Genomic DNA, 22672 nt, shown 5'->3' with positions numbered 1-22672 from the left:
CTCCTGCTCTCATCCTAACCCAGATCCTGCTCCCTATACTCAGCCCCCTCCTGCTCCCATCCTAAGCCAGATCCTGCTCCCTATCCTCAGCTTGCTCCCATCCTAACCAAGATCCTGCTCCCTATCATCAGCCCCCTCCTGCTCTCATCCTAAGCCAGATCCTGCTCCCTATCCTCAGCTATCTCCTACTACCATCCTAAACCAAATCCTGCTCCCTATCCTCAGCTGTCTCCTGCTCCCATCCTAAGCCAGACCCCGCTCCCTATACTCAGCCCCCTCCTGCTCTCATCCTAAACCAGATCCTGGTCCCTATACTCAGCCCCCTCCTGCTCCCATCCTAAGCCAGATTCTGCTCCCTATCCTCAGCTCCCTCCTGCTGTCATCCTAAGCCAAAGCCTGCTCCCTATACTCAGGCACCTCCTGCTCTCATCCTAAGCCAGATCCTGCTCCCTATCATCAGCTATCTCCTTCTCCCATCCTAAGCCAGATTCTGCTCCCTATCCTCAACTATCTACTGCTCCCATCCTAAGCCAGATCCTTCTCCCTATCCTCAGCTATCTCCTGCTCACATCCTAAGCCGGATACTCCTCCCTATCCTCAGCTCCCTCCTGCTCTCATCCTAACCCAGATCCTGCTCCCTATACTCAGCCCCCTCCTGCTCCCATCCTAAGCCAGATCCTGCTCCCTATCCTCAGCTTGCTCCCATCCTAACCAAGATCCTGCTCCCTATCATCAGCCCCCTCCTGCTCTCATCCTAAGCCAGATCCTGCTCCCTATCCTCAGCTATCTCCTACTACCATCCTAAACCAAATCCTGCTCCCTATCCTCAGCTGTCTCCTGCTCCCATCCTAAGCCAGACCCCGCTCCCTATACTCAGCCCCCTCCTGCTCTCATCCTAAACCAGATCCTGGTCCCTATACTCAGCCCCCTCCTGCTCCCATCCTAAGCCAGATTCTGCACCCTATCCTCAGCTCCCTCCTGCTGTCACCCTAAGCCAAAGCCTGCTCCCTATACTCAGGCACCTCCTGCTCTCATCCTAAGCCAGATCCTGCTCCCTATCATCAGCTATCTCCTTCTCCCATCCTAAGCCAGATCCTGCTCCCTATCCTCAGCCCCCTCCTGCTCTCATCCTAAGCCAGATTCTGCTCCCTATACTCAGCGCCCTCCTGCTCTCATCCTAAGCTGGATCCTGCTCCCTATACTCAGCTATCTCCTGCTCTCATCCTAAACCAGATCCTGCTCCCTATCCTCAGCCCCCTCCTGCTCTCATCCTAAGCCAGATCCTGCTCCCTATACTCAGCTATCTCCTGCTCCCATCCTAAGCCAGATCCTGCTCCCTATCTTCAGCTATCTCCTTCTCCCATCCTAAGCCAGATCCTGCTCCCTATCCTCAGCCCCCTCCTGCTCCCATCCTAAGCCAGATCCTGCTCCCTATCCTCAGCCCCCTCCTGCTCCCATCCTAAGCCAGATCCTGCTCCCTATACTCAGCTCTCTCCTGCTCTCATCCTAAGCCAGATCCTTCTCCCTATCCTCAGCTATCTCCTGCTCCCATCCTAAGCCGGATCCTGCTCCCTATCCTCAGCTCCCTCCTGTTCCCATCCTAAGCCCATCCTGCTCCCTATACTCAGCTCCCTCCTGCTCCCATCCTAAGCCAGATCCTGCTCCCTATACTCAACTATCTACTGCTCCCATCCTAAGCCAGATCCTTCTCCCTATACTCAGCTATCTCCTGCTCTCATCCTAAGCCAGATCCTGCTCCCTATCCTCAGCCCCTCCTGCTCTCATCCTAAGCCGGATCCTGCTCCCTATCCTCAGCTATCTCCTGCTACCATCCTAAGCCGGATCCTGCTCCCTATCCTCAGCTCCCTCCTGCTCTCATCCTAACCCAGATCCTGCTCCCTATACTCAGCTATCTCCTGCTCTCATCCTAAGCCAGATCCTGCTCCCTATCCTCAGCTATCTCCTACTACCATCCTAAACCAAATCCTGCTCCCTATCCTCAGCTGTCTCCTGCTCCCATCCTAAGCCAGATCCCGCTCCCTATACTCAGCCCCCTCCTGCTCTCATCCTAAGCCAGATCCTGGTCCCTATACTCAGCTATCTCCTTCTCTCATCCTAAGCCGGATCCTGCTCACTATCCTCAGCTCCCTCCTGCTCCCATCCTAAGCGAGATTCTGCTCCCTATCCTCAGCTCCCTCCTGCTGTCATCCTAAGCCAAAGCCTGCTCCCTATACTCAGCCCCCTCCTGCTCTTATCCTAAGCCAGATCCTGCTCCCTATCATCAGCTATCTCCTTCTCCCATCCTAAGCCAGATCCTGCTCCCTATCATCAGCTATCTCCTTCACCCATCCTAAGCCAGATCCTGCTCCCTATCCTCAGCCCCCTCCTGCTCCCATCCTAAGCCAGATCCTGCACCCTATCCTCAGCCCCCTCCTGCTCCCATCCTAAGCCAGATCCTGCTCCCTATACTCAGCTCTCTCCTGCTCTCATCCTAAGCCAGATCCTTCTCCCTATCCTCAGCTATCTCCTGCTCCCATCCTAAGCAGGATCCTGCTCCCTATCCTCAGCTCCCTCCTGTTCCCATCCTAAGCCCATCCTGCTCCCTATACTCAGCTCCCTCCTGCTCCCATCCTAAGCCAGATCCTGCTCCCTATACTCAACTATCTACTGCTCCCATCCTAAGCCAGATCCTTCTCCCTATACTCAGCTATCTCCTGCTCTCATCCTAAGCCAGATCCTGCTCCCTATCCTCAGCCCCTCCTGCTCTCATCCTAAGCCGGATCCTGCTCCCTATCCTCAGCTATCTCCTGCTACCATCCTAAGCCGGATCCTGCTCCCTATCCTCAGCTCCCTCCTGCTCTCATCCTAACCCAGATCCTGCTCCCTATACTCAGCTATCTCCTGCTCTCATCCTAAGCCAGATCCTGCTCCCTATCCTCAGCTATCTCCTACTACCATCCTAAACCAAATCCTGCTCCCTATCCTCAGCTGTCTCCTGCTCCCATCCTAAGCCAGATCCCGCTCCCTATACTCAGCCCCCTCCTGCTCTCATCCTAAGCCAGATCCTGGTCCCTATACTCAGCTATCTCCTTCTCTCATCCTAAGCCGGATCCTGCTCACTATCCTCAGCTCCCTCCTGCTCCCATCCTAAGCGAGATTCTGCTCCCTATCCTCAGCTCCCTCCTGCTGTCATCCTAAGCCAAAGCCTGCTCCCTATACTCAGCCCCCTCCTGCTCTTATCCTAAGCCAGATCCTGCTCCCTATCATCAGCTATCTCCTTCTCCCATCCTAAGCCAGATCCTGCTCCCTATCCTCAGCTGTCTTCTGCTCCCATCCTAACCCAGATCCTGCTCCCTATCATCAGCCCCCTCCTGCTCCCATCCTAACCCAGATCCTGCTCCCTATCATCAGCCCCCTCCTGCTCTCATCCTAAGCCAGATCCTGCTCCCTATCCTCAGCTATCTCCTACTACCATCCTAAACCAAATCCTGCTCCCTATCCTCAGCTGTCTCCTGCTCCCATCCTAAGCCAGATCCCGCTCCCTATACTCAGCCCCCACCTGCTCTCATCCTAAGCCAGATCCTGGTCCCTATACTCAGCCCCCTCCTGCTCCCATCCTAAGCCAGATTCTGCTCCCTATCCTCAGCTCCCTCCTGCTGTCATCCTAAGCCAAAGCCTGCTCCCTATACTCAGGCACCTCCTGCTCTCAACCTAAGCCAGATCCTGCTCCCTATCATCAGCTATCTCCTTCTCCCATCCTAAGCCAGATCCTGCTCCCTATCCTCAGCCCCCTCCTGCTCTCATCCTAATCCAGATCCTGCTCCCTATACTCAGCGCCCTCCTGCTCTCATCCTAAGCCGGATCCTGCTCCCTATACTCAGCTATCTCCTGCTCTCATCCTAAGCCAGATCCTTCTCCCTATCCTCAGCTATCTCCTGCTCCCATCCTAAACCGGATCCTGCTCCCTATCCTCAGCTCCCTCCTGCTCTCATCCTAACCCAGATCCTGCTCCCTATCCTCAGCTCCCTCCTGCTCTCATCCTAATCCAGATCCTGCTCCCTATACTCAGCGCCCTCCTGCTCTCATCCTAAGCCGGATCCTGCTCCCTATACTCAGCTATCTCCTGCTCTCATCCTAAGCCAGATCCTTCTCCCTATCCTCAGCTATCTCCTGCTCCCATCCTAAACCGGATCCTGCTCCCTATCCTCAGCTCCCTCCTGCTCTCATCCTAACCCAGATCCTGCTCCCTATCCTCAGCTCCCTCCTGCTCTCATCCTAAGCCAGGTCCTGCTGTCTTTCCTCAGCTCCCTCCTGCTACCATCCTAAGCCATTTCCTGCTGCCTATCCTCTGCTGTCTCCTGCTCCCATTCTAAGCCAGATCCTGCTCACTATCCTAAGCTATCTCCTGCTCTCATCCTAAGACAGATCCTGCTCCCTATCCTCAGCTGCCTCCTGTTCCCATCCTAAGCCAGATTCTGCTCCCTATTCTCAGCTCCCTCCTGCTCTCATCCTAACCCAGATCCTGCTCCCTATCCTCAGCCCCCTCCTGCTCTCATCCTAACCCAGATCCTGCTCTCTATCCTCAGCTCTCTCCTACTCCCATCCTAAGCCAGATCCTGCTCCCTATCCTCAGCTCCCTCCTGCTCCCATCCTAAGGCAGATCCTGCTCCCTATCCTCAGCTATCTCCTCTACCCATCCTAAGCCAGATCCTGCTCCCTATCCTCAGCTATCTCCTGCTCCCATCCTAAGCCAGATCCTGCTCCCTATCATCAGCTATCTCCTTCTCCCATCCTAAGCCAGATCCTGCTCCCTATCCTCAGCCCCCTCCTGCTCCCATCCTAAGCCAGATCCTGCTCCCTATACTCAGCTATCTCCTGCTCTCATCCTTCCTAAGCCAGATCCTTCTCCCTATCCTCAGCTATCTCCTGCTCCCATCCTAAGCCGGATCCTGCTCCCTATCCTCAGCTCCCTCCTGTTCCCATCCTAAGACCATCCTGCTCCCTATCCTCAGCTCCCTCCTGCTCCCATCCTAAGCCAGATCCTGCTCCCTATCCTCAACTATCTACTGCTCCCATCCTAAGCCAGATCCTTCTCCCTATCCTCAGCTATCTCCTGCTCACATCCTAAGCCGGATCCTGCTCCCTATCCTCAGCTCCCTCCTGCTCTCATCCTAACCCAGATCCTGCTCCCTATACTCAGCCCCCTCCTGCTCCCATCCTAAGCCAGATCCTGCTCACTATCCTCAGCTTGCTCCCATCCTAAACAAGATCCTGCTCCCTATCATCAGCCCCCTCCTGCTCTCATCCTAAGCCAGATCCTGCTCCCTATCCTCAGCTATCTCCTACTACCATCCTAAACCAAATCCTGCTCCCTATCATCAGCTGTCTCCTGCTCCCATCCTAAGCCAGACCCCGCTCCCTATACTCAGCCCCCTCCTGCTCTCATCCTAAACCAGATCCTGGTCCCTATACTCAGCCCCCTCCTGCTCCCATCCTAAGCCAGATTCTGCTCCCTATCCTCAGCTCCCTCCTGCTGTCATCCTAAGCCAAAGCCTGCTCCCTATACTCAGGCACCTCCTGCTCTCATCCTAAGCCAGATCCTGCTCCCTATCATCAGCTATCTCCTTCTCCCATCCTAAGCCAGATTCTGCTCCCTATCCTCAACTATCTACTGCTCCCATCCTAAGCCAGATCCTTCTCCCTATCCTCAGCTATCTCCTGCTCACATCCTAAGCCGGATCCTCCTCCCTATCCTCAGCTCCCTCCTGCTCTCATCCTAACCCAGATCCTGCTCCCTATACTCAGCCCCCTCCTGCTCCCATCCTAAGCCAGAGCCTGCTCCCTATCCTCAGCTTGCTCCCATCCTAACCAAGATCCTGCTCCCTATCATCAGCCCCCTCCTGCTCTCATCCTAAGCCAGATCCTGCTCCCTATCCTCAGCTATCTCCTACTACCATCCTAAACCAAATCCTGCTCCCTATCCTCAGCTGTCTCCTGCTCCCATCCTAAGCCAGACCCCGCTCCCTATACTCAGCCCCCTCCTGCTCTCATCCTAAACCAGATCCTGGTCCCTATACTCAGCCCTCTCCTGCTCCCATCCTAAGCCAGATTCTGCACCCTATCCTCAGCTCCCTCCTGCTGTCATCCTAAGCCAAAGCCTGCTCCCTATACTCAGGCACCTCCTGCTCTCATCCTAAGCCAGATCCTGCTCCCTATCATCAGCTATCTCCTTCTCCCATCCTAAGCCAGATCCTGCTCCCTATCCTCAGCCCCCTCCTGCTCTCATCCTAAGCCAGATTCTGCTCCCTATACTCAGCGCCCTCCTGCTCTCATCCTAAGCTGGATCCTGCTCCCTATACTCAGCTATCTCCTGCTCTCATCCTAAACCAGATCCTGCTCCCTATCCTCAGCCCCCTCCTGCTCTCATCCTAAGCCAGATCCTGCTCCCTATACTCAGCTATCTCCTGCTCCCATCCTAAGCCAGATCCTGCTCCCTATCATCAGCTATCTCCTTCTCCCATCCTAAGCCAGATCCTGCTCCCTATCCTCAGCCCCCTCCTGCTCCCATCCTAAGCCAGATCCTGCTCCCTATCCTCAGCCCCCTCCTGCTCCCATCCTAAGCCAGATCCTGCTCCCTATACTCAGCTCTCTCCTGCTCTCATCCTAAGCCAGATCCTTCTCCCTATCCTCAGCTATCTCCTGCTCCCATCCTAAGCCGGATCCTGCTCCCTATCCTCAGCTCCCTCCTGTTCCCATCCTAAGCCCATCCTGCTCCCTATACTCAGCTCCCTCCTGCTCCCATCCTAAGCCAGATCCTGCTCCCTATACTCAACTATCTACTGCTCCCATCCTAAGCCAGATCCTTCTCCCTATACTCAGCTATCTCCTGCTCTCATCCTAAGCCAGATCCTGCTCCCTATCCTCAGCCCCTCCTGCTCTCATCCTAAGCCGGATCCTGCTCCCTATCCTCAGCTAACTCCTGCTACCATCCTAAGCCAGATCCTGCTCCCTATCCTCAGCTCCCTCCTGCTCTCATCCTAACCCAGATCCTGCTCCCTATACTCAGCTATCTCCTGCTCTCATCCTAAGCCAGATCCTGCTCCCTATCCTCAGCTATCTCCTACTACCATCCTAAACCAAATCCTGCTCCCTATCCTCAGCTGTCTCCTGCTCCCATCCTAAGCCAGATCCCGCTCCCTATACTCAGCCCCCTCCTGCTCTCATCCTAAGCCAGATCCTGGTCCCTATACTCAGCTATCTCCTTCTCTCATCCTAAGCCGGATCCTGCTCACTATCCTCAGCTCCCTCCTGCTCCCATCCTAAGCGAGATTCTGCTCCCTATCCTCAGCTCCCTCCTGCTGTCATCCTAAGCCAAAGCCTGCTCCCTATACTCAGCCCCCTCCTGCTCTTATCCTAAGCCAGATCCTGCTCCCTATCATCAGCTATCTCCTTCTCCCATCCTAAGCCAGATCCTGCTCCCTATCATCAGCTATCTCCTTCTCCCATCCTAAGCCAGATCCTGCTCCCTATCCTCAGCCCCCTCCTGCTCCCATCCTAAGCCAGATCCTGCACCCTATCCTCAGCCCCCTCCTGCTCCCATCCTAAGCCAGATCCTGCTCCCTATACTCAGCTCTCTCCTGCTCTCATCCTAAGCCAGATCCTTCTCCCTATCCTCAGCTATCTCCTGCTCCCATCCTAAACCGGATCCTGCTCCCTATCCTCAGCTCCCTCCTGTTCCCATCCTAAGCCCATCCTGCTCCCTATACTCAGCTCCCTCCTGCTCCCATCCTAAGCCAGATCCTGCTCCCTATACTCAACTATCTACTGCTCCCATCCTAAGCCAGATCCTTCTCCCTATACTCAGCTATCTCCTGCTCTCATCCTAAGCCAGATCCTGCTCCCTATCCTCAGCCCCTCCTGCTCTCATCCTAAGCCGGATCCTGCTCCCTATCCTCAGCTATCTCCTGCTACCATCCTAAGCCGGATCCTGCTCCCTATCCTCAGCTCCCTCCTGCTCTCATCCTAACCCAGATCCTGCTCCCTATACTCAGCTATCTCCTGCTCTTATCCTAAGCCAGATCCTGCTCCCTATCCTCAGCTATCTCCTACTACCATCCTAAACCAAATCCTGCTCCCTATCCTCAGCTGTCTCCTGCTCCCATCCTAAGCCAGATCCCGCTCCCTATACTCAGCCCCCTCCTGCTCTCATCCTAAGCCAGATCCTGGTCCCTATACTCAGCTATCTCCTTCTCTCATCCTAAGCCGGATCCTGCTCACTATCCTCAGCTCCCTCCTGCTCCCATCCTAAGCGAGATTCTGCTCCCTAACCTCAGCTCCCTCCTGCTGTCATCCTAAGCCAAAGCCTGCTCCCTATACTCAGCCCCCTCCTGCTCTTATCCTAAGCCAGATCCTGCTCCCTATCATCAGCTATCTCCTTCTCCCATCCTAAGCCAGATCCTGCTCCCTATCCTCAGCCCCCTCCTGCTCCCATCCTAAGCCGGATCCTGCGCCCTATACTCAGGCACCTCCTGCTCTTATATTAAGCCAGATCCTGATCCCTATCCTCAGCCCCCTCCAGCTCTCATCCTAAGCCAGATCCTGCTCCCTATCCTCAGCTATCTCCTGCTCCCATCCTAAGCCAGATCCTGCTCCCTATCATCAGCTATCTCCTGCTCCCATCCTAAGCCAGATCCTGCTCCCTATACTCAGCTATCTCCTGCTCTCATCCTAAGCCAGATCCTTCTCCCTATTCTCAGCCCCCTTCTGCTCCCATCCTAAGCCAGATCCTGCTCCCTATCCTCAGCTATCTCCTGCTCCCATCCTAAGCCGGATCCTGCTCCCTATCCTCAGCTCCCTCCTGTTCCCATCCTAAACCCATCCTGCTCCCTATACTCAGCTCCCTCCTGCTCCCATCCTAAGCCAGATCCTGCTCCCTATCCTCAACTATCTACTGCTCCCATCCTAAGCCAGATCCTTCTCCCTATCCTCAGCTATCTCCTGCTCCCATCCTAAGCCGGATCCTGCTCCCTATCCTCAGCTCCCTCCTGCTCTCATCCTAACCCAGATCCTGCTCCCTATACTCAGCCCCCTCCTGCTCCCATCCTAAGCCAGATCCTGCTCCCTATCCTCAGCTGTCTCCTGCTCACATCCTAACCCAGATCCTGCTCCCTATCATCAGCCCCCTCCTGCTCCCATCCTAAGCCAGATCCTGCTCCCTATCCTCAGCTGTCTTCTGCTCCCATCCTAACCCAGATCCTGCTCCCTATCATCAGCCCCCTCCTGCTCCCATCCTAACCCAGATCCTGCTCCCTATCATCAGCCCCCTCCTGCTCTCATCCTAAGCCAGATCCTGCTCCCTATCCTCAGCTATCTCCTACTACCATCCTAAACCAAATCCTGCTCCCTATCCTCAGCTGTCTCCTGCTCCCATCCTAAGCCAGATCCCGCTCCCTATACTCAGCCCCCACCTGCTCTCATCCTAAGCCAGATCCTGGTCCCTATACTCAGCCCCCTCCTGCTCCCATCCTAAGCCAGATTCTGCTCCCTATCCTCAGCTCCCTCCTGCTGTCATCCTAAGCCAAAGCCTGCTCCCTATACTCAGGCACCTCCTGCTCTCATCCTAAGCCAGATCCTGCTCCCTATCATCAGCTATCTCCTTCTCCCATCCTAAGCCAGATCCTGCTCCCTATCCTCAGCCCCCTCCTGCTCTCATCCTAATCCAGATCCTGCTCCCTATCCTCAGCGCCCTCCTGCTCTCATCCTAAACCGGATCCTGCTCCCTATACTCAGCTATCTCCTGCTCTCATCCTAAGCCAGATCCTTCTCCCTATCCTCAGCTATCTCCTGCTCCCATCCTAAGCCGGATCCTGCTCCCTATCCTCAGCTCCCTCCTGCTCTCATCCTAAGCCAGGTCCTGCTGTCTTTCCTCAGCTCCCTCCTGCTACCATCCTAAGCCATTTCCTGCTGCCTATCCTCTGCTGTCTCCTGCTCCCATTCTAAGCCAGATCCTGCTCACTATCCTAAGCTATCTCCTGCTCTCATCCTAAGACAGATCCTGCTCCCTATCCTCAGCTGCCTCCTGTTCCCATCCTAAGCCAGATTCTGCTCCCTATCCTCAGCTCCCTCCTGCTCTCATCCTAACCCAGATCCTGCTCCCTATCCTCAGCCCCCTCCTGCTCTCATCCTAACCCAGATCCTGCTCTCTATCCTCAGCTCTCTCCTACTCCCATCCTAAGCCAGATCCTGCTCCCTATCCTCAGCTCCCTCCTGCTCCCATCCTAAGGCAGATCCTGCTCCCTATCCTCAGCTATCTCCTCTACCCATCCTAAGCCAGATCCTGCTCCCTATCCTCAGCTATCTCCTGCTCCCATCCTAAGCCAGATCCTTCTCCCTATCCTCAGCTATCTCCTGCTACCATCCTAAGCCAGATCCTGCTCCCTATCATCAGCTATCTCCTTCTCCCATCCTAAGCCAGATCCTGCTCCCTATCCTCAGCCTCCTCCTGCTCCCATCCTAAGCCGGATCCTGCTCCCTATCCTCAGCCCCCTCATGCTCTCATCCTAAGCCAGATCCTGCTCCATATACTCAGCCATCTCCTGCTCCCATCCCAAGCCAGATCCTGCTCCCTATCCTCAGCTATCTCCTGCTCCCATTCTAAGCCAGATCCTGCTCACTATCATCAGCCCCCTCCTGCTCCCATCCTAAGCCAGATTCTGCTCCCTATCCTCAGCTCCCTCCTGCTGTCATCCTAAAACAAAGCCTGCTCCCTATACTCAGGCTCCTCCTGCTCTCATCCTAAGCCAGATCCTGCTCCCTATCATCAGCTATCTCCTTCTCCCATCCTAAGCCAGATCCTGCTCCCTATCCTCAGCCCCCTCCTGCTCCCATCCTAAGCCAGATCCTGCTCCCTATACTCAGCTATCTCCTGCTCTCATCCTTCCTAAGCCAGATCCTTCTCCCTATCCTCAGCTATCTCCTGCTCCCATCCTAAGCCGGATCCTGCTCCCTATCCTCAGCTCCCTCCTGTTCCCATCCTAAGCCCATCCTGCTCCCTATCCTCAGCTCCCTCCTGCTCCCATCCTAAGCCAGATCCTGCTCCCTATCCTCAACTATCTACTGCTCCCATCCTAAGCCAGATCCTTCTCCCTATCCTCAGCTATCTCCTGCTCACATCCTAAGCCGGATCCTGCTCCCTATCCTCAGCTCCCTCCTGCTCTCATCCTAACCCAGATCCTGCTCCCTATACTCAGCCCCCTCCTGCTCCCATCCTAAGCCAGATCCTGCTCCCTATCCTCAGCTTGCTCCCATCCTAACCAAGATCCTGCTCCCTATCATCAGCCCCCTCCTGCTCTCATCCTAAGCCAGATCCTGCTCCCTATCCTCAGCTATCTCCTACTACCATCCTAAACCAAATCCTGCTCCCTATCCTCAGCTGTCTCCTGCTCCCATCCTAAGCCAGACCCCGCTCCCTATACTCAGCCCCCTCCTGCTCTCATCCTAAACCAGATCCTGGTCCCTATACTCAGCCCCCTCCTGCTCCCATCCTAAGCCAGATTCTGCTCCCTATCCTCAGCTCCCTCCTGCTGTCATCCTAAGCCAAAGCCTGCTCCCTATACTCAGGCACCTCCTGCTCTCATCCTAAGCCAGATCCTGCTCCCTATCATCAGCTATCTCCTTCTCCCATCCTAAGCCAGATCCTGCTCCCTATCCTCAGCCCCCTCCTGCTCTCATCCTAAGCCAGATTCTGCTCCCTATACTCAGCGCCCTCCTGCTCTCATCCTAAGCTGGATCCTGCTCCCTATACTCAGCTATCTCCTGCTCTCATCCTAAACCAGATCCTGCTCCCTATCCTCAGCCCCCTCCTGCTCTCATCCTAAGCCAGATCCTGCTCCCTATACTCAGCTATCTCCTGCTCCCATCCTAAGCCAGATCCTGCTCCCTATCATCAGCTATCTCCTTCTCCCATCCTAAGCCAGATCCTTCTCCCTATCCTCAGCTATCTCCTGCTACCATCCTAAGCCAGATCCTGCTCCCTATCATCAGCTATCTCCTTCTCCCATCCTAACCCAGATCCTGCTCCCTATCCTCAGCCCCCTCCTGCTCTCATCCTAACCCAGATCCTGCTCTCTATCCTCAGCTCTCTCCTACTCCCATCCTAAGCCAGATCCTGCTCCCTATCCTCAGCTCCCTCCTGCTCCCATCCTAAGGCAGATCCTGCTCCCTATCCTCAGCTATCTCCTCTACCCATCCTAAGCCAGATCCTGCTCCCTATCCTCAGCTATCTCCTGCTCCCATCCTAAGCCAGATCCTTCTCCCTATCCTCAGCTATCTCCTGCTACCATCCTAAGCCAGATCCTGCTCCCTATCATCAGCTATCTCCTTCTCCCATCCTAAGCCAGATCCTGCTCCCTATCCTCAGCCTCCTCCTGCTCCCATCCTAAGCCGGATCCTGCTCCCTATCCTCAGCCCCCTCATGCTCTCATCCTAAGCCAGATCCTGCTCCATATACTCAGCCATCTCCTGCTCCCATCCCAAGCCAGATCCTGCTCCCTATCCTCAGCTATCTCCTGCTCCCATTCTAAGCCAGATCCTGCTCACTATCATCAGCCCCCTCCTGCTCCCATCCTAAGCCAGATTCTGCTCCCTATCCTCAGCTCCCTCCTGCTGTCATCCTAAAACAAAGCCTGCTCCCTATACTCAGGCTCCTCCTGCTCTCATCCTAAGCCAGATCCTGCTCCCTATCATCAGCTATCTCCTTCTCCCATCCTAAGCCAGATCCTGCTCCCTATCCTCAGCCCCCTCCTGCTCCCATCCTAAGCCAGATCCTGCTCCCTATACTCAGCTATCTCCTGCTCTCATCCTTCCTAAGCCAGATCCTTCTCCCTATCCTCAGCTATCTCCTGCTCCCATCCTAAGCCGGATCCTGCTCCCTATCCTCAGCTCCCTCCTGTTCCCATCCTAAGCCCATCCTGCTCCCTATCCTCAGCTCCCTCCTGCTCCCATCCTAAGCCAGATCCTGCTCCCTATCCTCAACTATCTACTGCTCCCATCCTAAGCCAGATCCTTCTCCCTATCCTCAGCTATCTCCTGCTCACATCCTAAGCCGGATCCTGCTCCCTATCCTCAGCTCCCTCCTGCTCTCATCCTAACCCAGATCCTGCTCCCTATACTCAGCCCCCTCCTGCTCCCATCCTAAGCCAGATCCTGCTCCCTATCCTCAGCTTGCTCCCATCCTAACCAAGATCCTGCTCCCTATCATCAGCCCCCTCCTGCTCTCATCCTAAGCCAGATCCTGCTCCCTATCCTCAGCTATCTCCTACTACCATCCTAAACCAAATCCTGCTCCCTATCCTCAGCTGTCTCCTGCTCCCATCCTAAGCCAGACCCCGCTCCCTATACTCAGCCCCCTCCTGCTCTCATCCTAAACCAGATCCTGGTCCCTATACTCAGCCCCCTCCTGCTCCCATCCTAAGCCAGATTCTGCTCCCTATCCTCAGCTCCCTCCTGCTGTCATCCTAAGCCAAAGCCTGCTCCCTATACTCAGGCACCTCCTGCTCTCATCCTAAGCCAGATCCTGCTCCCTATCATCAGCTATCTCCTTCTCCCATCCTAAGCCAGATCCTGCTCCCTATCCTCAGCCCCCTCCTGCTCTCATCCTAAGCCAGATTCTGCTCCCTATACTCAGCGCCCTCCTGCTCTCATCCTAAGCTGGATCCTGCTCCCTATACTCAGCTATCTCCTGCTCTCATCCTAAACCAGATCCTGCTCCCTATCCTCAGCCCCCTCCTGCTCTCATCCTAAGCCAGATCCTGCTCCCTATACTCAGCTATCTCCTGCTCCCATCCTAAGCCAGATCCTGCTCCCTATCATCAGCTATCTCCTTCTCCCATCCTAAGCCAGATCCTGCTCCCTATCCTCAGCCCCCTCCTGCTCCCATCCTAAGCCAGATCCTGCTCCCTATCCTCAGCCCCCTCCTGCTCCCATCCTAAGCCAGATCCTGCTCCTTATACTCAGCTCTCTCCTGCTCTCATCCTAAGCCAGATCCTTCTCCCTATCCTCAGCTATCTCCTGCTCCCATCCTAAGCCGGATCCTGCTCCCTATCCTCAGCTCCCTCCTGTTCCCATCCTAAGCCCATCCTGTGTTGAAATATGGACAACAGACTATGGTTTCGTTTATATGCATGTAGTTACCGTACAGGGGCAGCAGATGGCGCTGTATAGTCACAGAGATGTAGTGTTTGTCTGTTGCATATGTTATGTACTTGTTTGTTTTTACCTCACATGTGTTCTTTCTAGAAGAGTCTCTGAGGGAGAAAGAGATAAGCTGATGATACTGAAACCTGTTGTATTGATCCTGCTATTACAGTACTATATAAAGGAGATATACATCTCAAGTCTCGTTCTGTCTGTATACAAGGTAACTCCTGAGGTAATACTTTATCTAAGGCTCCCCACTGCACACCTATGGTATCGATCCATCGCACTATACCAACATCCTGCTCCCTATACTCAGCTCCCTCCTGCTCCCATCCTAAGCCAGATCCTGCTCCCTATACTCAACTATCTACTGCTCCCATCCTAAGCCAGATCCTTCTCCCTATACTCAGCTATCTCCTGCTCTCATCCTAAGCCAGATCCTGCTCCCTATCCTCAGCCCCTCCTGCTCTCATCCTAAGCCGGATCCTGCTCCCTATCCTCAGCTATCTCCTGCTACCATCCTAAGCCGGATCCTGCTCCCTATCCTCAGCTCCCTCCTGCTCACATCCTAACCCAGATCCTGCTCCCTATACTCAGCTATCTCCTGCTCTCATCCTAAGCCAGATCCTGCTCCCTATCCTCAGCTATCTCCTACTACCATCCTAAACCAAATCCTGCTCCCTATCCTCAGCTGTCTCCTGCTCCCATCCTAAGCCAGATCCCGCTCCCTATACTCAGCCCCCTCCTGCTCTCATCCTAAGCCAGATCCTGGTCCCTATACTCAGCTATCTCCTTCTCTCATCCTAAGCCGGATCCTGCTCACTATCCTCAGCTCCCTCCTGCTCCCATCCTAAGCGAGATTCTGCTCCCTATCCTCATCTCCCTCCTGCTGTCATCCTAAGCCAAAGCCTGCTCCCTATACTCAGCCCCCTCCTGCTCTTATCCTAAGCCAGATCCTGCTCCCTATCATCAGCTATCTCCTTCTCCCATCCTAAGCCAGATCCTGCTCCCTATCCTCAGCCCCCTCCTGCTCCCATCCTAAGCCGGATCCTGCGCCCTATACTCAGGCACCTCCTGCTCTTATCTTAAGCCAGATCCTGATCCCTATCCTCAGCCCCCTCCAGCTCTCATCCTAAGCCAGATCCTGCTCCCTATCCTCAGCTATCTCCTGCTCCCATCCTAAGCCAGATCCTGCTCCCTATCATCAGCTATCTCCTGCTCCCATCCTAAGCCAGATCCGGCTCCCTATACTCAGCTATCTCCTGCTCTCATCCTAAGCCGGATCCTGCTCCCTATACTCAGCTATCTCCTTCTCCCATCCTAAGCCAGATTCTTCTCCCTATCCTCAGCTATCTCCTGCTCCCATCCTAAGCCAGATCCTGCTCCCTATCATCAGCTATCTCCTTCTCCCATCCTAAGCCAGATCCTGCTCCCTATCCTCAGCCCCCTCCTGCTCCCATCCTTACCCAGATCCTGCTCCCTATACTCAGCTATCTCCTGCTCTCATCCTAAGCCAGATCCTTCTCCCTATACTCAGCCCCCTCCTGCTCCCATCCTAAGCCAGATCCTGCTCCCTATACTCAGCTATCTCCTGCTCTCATCCTAAGCCAGATCCTTCTCCCTATCCTCAGCTATCTTCTGCTCCCATCCTAAGCCAGATTCTTCTCCCTATCCACAGCTATCTCCTGCTCCCATCCTAAGCCAGATCCTGCTCCCTATCATCAGCTATCTCCTTCTCCCATCCTAAGCCAGATCCTACTCCCTATCCTCAGCCCCCTCCTGCTCCCATCCTAAGCCAGATCCTGCTCCCTATACTCAGCTATCTCCTGCTCTCATCCTAAGCCAGATCCTTCTCCCTATACTCAGCCCCCTCCTGCTCCCATCCTAAGCCAGATCCTGCTCCCTATACTCAGCTATCTCCTGCTCTCATCCTAAGCCAGATCCTTCTCCCTATCCTCAGCTATCTCCTGCTCCCATCCTAAGCCAGATTCTTCTCCCTTTCCTCAGCTATCTCCTGCTCCCATCCTAAGCCAGATCCTGCTCCCTATCATCAGCTATCTCCTTCTCCCATCCTAAGCCAGATCCTACTCCCTATCCTCAGCCCCCTCCTGCTCCCATCCTAACCCAGATCCTGCTCCTTATTCTCAGCTATCTCCTGCTCACATCCTAAGCAAGATCCTGCTCCCTATCCTCAGCTATCTCCTGCTCTCATCCTAAGCCAGATCCTTCTCCCTATCCTCAGCTATCTCCTGCTCCCATCCTAAGCCAGATTCTTCTCCCGATCCTCAGCTATCTCCTGCTCCCATCCTAAACCAGATCCTGCTCCCTATCCTCAGCTATCTCCTGCTCACATCCTAAGCCGGATCCTGCTCCCTATCCTCAGCTCCCTCCTGCTCTCATCCTAACCCAGATCCTGCTCCCTATCCTCAGCTATCTCCTGCTCACATCCTAAGCCAGATCCTGCTCCCTATCCTCAGCTATCTCCTGCTCCCATCCTAAGCCGGATCCTGCTCCCTCTCCTCAGCTCCCTCCTGCTCTCATCCTAAGCCGGATCATGCTTCTTATCCTCAGGTATCTCCTGCTCACATCCTAAGCCAGATCCTTCTCCCTATCCTCACCTATCTCCTGCTCCCATCCTAAGCCAGATCTCGCTCTGTATCCTCAGCTATCTCCTGCTCCCATCCTAAGCCAGATCTCGCTCTGTATCCTCAGCTATCTCCTGCTCCCATCCTAAGCCAAATCCCTCTCCCAGCTCACACTAGCTCCCTATCCTAAGCCCCCTCATTATCCCTATCCTATTCTGCCCCCTGCTCCCTATCCTCTGTTCCCTCCAAGGCCCACCCTAAGCCAGCTGGTATCCGGACTCCAGGTCGACAACAAAAAGGTCGACACACCTTAGGTCGACATGGACAAAAGGTCGACCGGGGAAAAAGGTCGACATGAGTTTTTCACAATTTTTTTCTTTTTTGGAACCTTTTCATACTTAACGATCCACGTGGACTACGATTGGAACAGTAATCTGTGCCGAGCGAAGGAACCATGCGAGGGGACGCGGTCACTCTACGAAGAAAATGACACAAAAAAAAACATAAAAAACTCACGTCGACCTTTTTCCATGTCGACCTTGTTCCTGTCGACATTTTGTCCATGTCGACCTTTTGTCGATGTCGACCTAAGGTGTGGCGACCAATTGGCATCGACCTAAGGTGTGTCGACCTTTTTGTTGTCGACCTGGAGTCCCAGACCCAAGCCAGCTCCTGTCCCCTATCCTCATCTACCTCCCGCTCTCAGCTCCCCCTGGCTCCCTGTCATCTGATCTTTATCCACCGATCCTTCCAGCTCCCTTTCCACAGCTCACTAAAGCACCCTATAGCTCCCTGTACTCAATTTCCTTTCCAAAATTCTTTCCAGGGGAGGGTTCCTGGGTGACCCTGCTGGAACTTCGTGCAGTGACGTGTTGCCCATAGGCTACAACAGGCTAGCGCTATCAGAAGATTGTGGTTGCCAATATCCGGAGTTCTCTGCATTCCTGACATTGATAAATTAGGCAGCATCGTGTTCCCGGTAAAATCCTATGCAGCTGCAGGCGGCGATGGAGGGAACGCAGCATTTACATGATCCAATCCCTCCTTCATACATTGCAGGGAATCATAATGACGCTACTTCCAGCTCTCTACCGGACTCTGTATAGGAAGAGCCTGTTATAGCCTCAGCCTCCCTCATGGTCTGTGAGGACCTGTAGACCGCCGCACTGTGCCCCGGACCCCGCCATATAGTCCTCTGCATAGAATAATGTCGGACTTCAGCCAAATGCCTTCCATGGCTGGAGGGTTCCTCACTGTGGCCTGTCCGGAACTCGTCAGTGTACAGACAGAGCGTCCCACATACTGATCCCTGCCTGAGGTCCTGTACGGCTTTGGGTCTGGTGCCATAGACGGACATCAGTAGGGTTCTGGTATAACTGGTCACTGATACATGCACTGGGACAGATGGCGTCTGTGGTGGAGGGAACGGAAGTACAGCATTCCTCATCTCAGTGCAGGTGTATCGCTGTGATCGACACTTATCTCCCCCCCATAGTGCGCCAGCCAGACTGTATGGACACAGCTGACAGGTAGTATGGATATAGGTGTGTGGAATAAAAGACTGACAATGATAAGATCAGCACTCAATAGGTCGTCGGCATATGGTCGACATGCATTAGGTCAACAGAGCCAGAGCCGGCCCTAACGAATATGATGCCCTAGGCAAGATTTTGGCTGGTGCCCCCTAGTACCGCCACTAGTTCTGAAGGAGATGCCTGGCATGAGTCAGCTGGCAGCTCTGCTAACGTCGGGCGCCTTTTGTTTATGAAAATGCGTCTTATTTGCATTACTATGTGGCTAGAATGCACAAGCAACTGCTGCTTATTAAAATGATATGCAGCATGCCTATATTCTGTGTGCGACTGTGGCTGTATCTGCATATGAAATGTTACATTACAGTGATTTCCAGGAATACACTGCAACGTAGCATTCCATATGCAGATACAGCCGCAGTCACACACAGAATATAGGCATGCCGCATATCATTTTAATCAGCAGAAGCTGCTGGTGCCCCTAAGCATACCAAATGCCCTAGGCATTTGCCTAGTTTGCCTATACCTAAGGCCGGCTCTGAACAGAGCGGTAGCATGTCGCTACCGCTGCGCTCACCACAGGTTACCGTAGTGTATCAGCCTTTCCTTGTCTCTCACCTCCAGAATCCAGTAACTTCAGGCTCCACTTCTTCTCATAGGTGAAAGCAGCCCTGGGGAGAGAAACAGCCAAAATTACCCCGGTGTAACTCAGCCATGGCCAGGCGGGGCAGAATTCCTGGTTATTACACAGTGCAATGTACACAGGTGACATCAGTAAGACTGGACAAGGGACATGGGAGAAATATCTACGTGACCTGCGCAGAACCCTCTGATCGCTGGACAGGACCCTCTGATCGCTGGACAGAACCCTCTGATTGCTGGACAGGACCCTCTGATCGCTGGACAGGACCCTCTGATTGCTGGACAGGACACTCTGATTACTGGACAGCACCCTCTGATTACTGACAGGACACTCTGATTACTGGACAGAACCCTCTGATTACTGGACAGAACCCTCTGATCGCTGGACAGAACCCTCTGATCGCTGGACAGAACCCTCTGATTACTGGACAGGACCCTCTGATCACTGGACAGGACCCTCTGATTACTGGACAGAACCCTCTGATTACTGGACAGAACCCTCTGATCGCTGGACAGAACCCTCTGATTACTGGACAGAACCCTCTGATCACTGGACAGGACCCTCTGATTACTGGACAGAACCCTCTGGTCGCTGGACAGAACCCTCTGATTACTGGACAGGACTCTCTGATTACTGGACAGAACCCTCTGATTACTGGACAGAACCCTCTGATCGCTGGACAGAACCCTCTGATTACAGGACAGGACCCTCTGATCACTGGACAGGACCCTCTGATTACTGGACAGGACTCTCTGATTACTGTTCAGGACCCTCTGATCACTGCACAGGACCCCCTGATTACTGGACATACATAACCCTCTGATCGCAGGACAGGACCCCCTGATTGCTGGACAGAACCCTCTGATCGCTGGACAGGACCCTCTGATCACTGGACAGGACCCTCTGATTACTGGAGAGGACCCTCTGATTACTGGACAGTACTCTCTGATTACTGGACAGGACCCTCTGATTACCGGACAGAACCCTCTGATTACTGGACAGGACCCTCTGATTACTGGACAGGAACCTCTGATTACTGGACAGAACCCTCTGATTACTGGACAGGACTCTCTGATTACCGGACAGGACCCTCTGATTACCGGACAGAACCCTCTGATTACTGGACAGGACCCTCTGATTACTGGACAGGACTCTCTGATTACTGGACAGGACCCTCTGATTACTGGACAGATCCCTCTGATTACTGGACAGAACCCTCTGATTACTGGACAGAACCCTCTGATTACTGGACAGAACCCTCTGATTACTGGACAGAACCCTCTGATTACTGGACAGGGCTCTCTGATTACTGGACAGGGCCCTCTGATTACCGGACAGAACCCTCTGATTACTGGACAGGACCCTCTGATTACTGGACAGGACTCTCTGATTACAGGACAGGACCCTCTGATTACTGGACAGGACTCTCTGATTACTGGACAGAACCCTCTGATCGCTGGACAGAACCCTCTGATCGCTGGACAGAACCCTCTGATCGCTGGACAGGACCCTCTGATTGCTGGACAAAACCCTCTGATCGCTGGACAGGACCCTCTGATCGCTGGACAGGACCCTCTGATTACTGGACAGGACCCTCTGATTACTGGACAGGACTCTCTGATTACTGGATAGGACCTCCTGATTACTGGACAGGGCCCCCTGATTACTGGACAGAACCCTCTGATCGCTGGACATAACCCTCTGATCGCTGGACAGGACCCTCTGATTGCTGGACAGAACCCTCTGATCGCTGGACAGGACCCTCTGATCACTGGACAGGACCCTCTGATTACTGGACAGGACCCTCTGATTACTGGACAGGACTCTCTGATTACTGGACAGGACCTCCTGATTACTGGACAGGACCCCCTGATTACTGGACAGAACCCTCTGATTACTGGACAGGACCCTCTGATTACTGGACAGGACCCTCTGATTGCTGTACAGAACCCTCTGATCGCTGGACAGGACCCTCTGATTGCTGGACAGAACCCTCTGATCGCTGGACATAACCCTTTGATCGCTGGACAGAACCCTCTGATCGCTGGACAGAACCCTCTGATCGCTAGACAGAACCCTCGGATCGCTGCACAGGACCCTCTGATTACTGGACAGGACTCTCCATTATTACTGGACAGGACCCTCTGATTACTGGACAGAACACTCTGATCACTGGACAGAACACTCTGATTACTGGACAGGACTCTCTGATTACTGGACAGGACTCTCTGATTACTGGATAGGACCCTCTGATTACTGGGCAGGACCCTCTGATTACTGGACAGAACCCTCTGATTACTGAACAGGACTCTCTGATTACTGGACAGGACCCTCTGATTACTGGACAGGACCCTCTGATTACTGGACAGGACTCTGAATACTGGACAGGACTCTCTGATTACTGGACAGGACCCTCTGATTACTGGACAGAACCCTCTGATCGCTTGACAGGACCCTCTGATTACTGGACAGAACCCTCTGATTACTGGACAGAACCCTCTGATTACTGGACAGGACTCTCTGATTACTGGACAGGACTCTCCATTATTACTGAACAGGACCCTCTGATTACTGGACAGAACTCTCTGATTACTGGACAGGACTCTCTGATTACTGGACAGGACTCTCTGATTACTGGATAGGACCCTCTGATTACTGGACAGAACCCTCTGATCGCTGGACAGGACCCTCTGATTACTGGACAGAACCCTCTGATTACTGGACAGAACCCTCTGATTACTGGACAGGACTCTCTGATTACTCGACAGGACCCTCTGATTACTGGACAGGACCCTCTGATTACTGGACAGGACTCTCTGATTACTGGACAGGACCCTCTGATTACTGGACAGGACTCTCTGATTACTGGACAGGACTCTCTGATTACTGGACAGTACTCTCCATTATTACTGGACAGGACCCTCTGATTACTGGACAGAAACCTCTGATTACTGGAGAGGACCCTCTGATTACTGGACAGGACTCTCTGATTACTGGACAGGACTATCTGATTACTGGACAGGACTCTCCATTATTACTGGATAGGACCCTCTGATTACTGGACAGAACCCTCTGATTACTGGACAGAACCATCTGATCACTGGAGAGGACCCTCTGATTACTGAACAGATCCCTCTGATTACTGGACAGAACCCTCTGATTACTGGACAGAACCCTCTGATTACTGGACAGGACCCTCTGATTACTGGACAGGACTCTCTGATTACTGGAGAGGACCCTCTGATTACTGGAGAGGACCCTCTGATTACTGGAGAGGACCCTCTGATTACTGGACAGGACTCTCTGATTACTGGACAGGACCCTCTGATTACTGGACAGAACTCTCTGATTACTGGACAGGACCCTCTGATTACTGGAGAGGACCCTCTGATTACTGGACAGAAACCTCTGATTACTGGAGAAGACCCTCTGATTACTGAACAGGACTCTCTGATTACTGGACAGGACTCTCTGATTACTGGACAGGACTCTCCATTATTACTGGACAGGACTCTCCATTATTACTGGACAGATCCCTCTGATTACTGGACAGGACCCTCTGATTACTGGACAGAACCCTCTGATTACTGGACAGGACCCTCTGATTACTGGACAGGACTTTCTGATTACTGGAGAGGACCCTCTGATTACTGGACAGGACCCTCTGATTACTGGACAGGACTCTCCATTATTACTGGACAGGACCCTCTGATTAC

General features: G+C 53.7%; 1 protein-coding gene across 1 annotated transcript in view; it reads right to left on the bottom strand.

The window, feature by feature from the left end:
* Positions 1 to 22672, bottom strand: part of LOC134931831 (mucin-2-like) — a 121222-nt gene that overhangs the window by 61137 nt on the left and 37413 nt on the right. The window contains exon 2 of the mRNA XM_063925586.1: positions 18932 to 18984. Within this exon, the coding sequence (XP_063781656.1) occupies positions 18932 to 18984 (53 nt within the window). The remainder of the gene's footprint in view (positions 1 to 18931; positions 18985 to 22672) is intronic.

The sequence above is a fragment of the Pseudophryne corroboree genome, chromosome 1, assembly GCF_028390025.1.
Source record: "Pseudophryne corroboree isolate aPseCor3 chromosome 1, aPseCor3.hap2, whole genome shotgun sequence".
Lineage (NCBI taxonomy): Eukaryota > Metazoa > Chordata > Amphibia > Anura > Myobatrachidae > Pseudophryne > Pseudophryne corroboree.
This window is presented reverse-complemented; position numbering and strand designations above follow the sequence as displayed.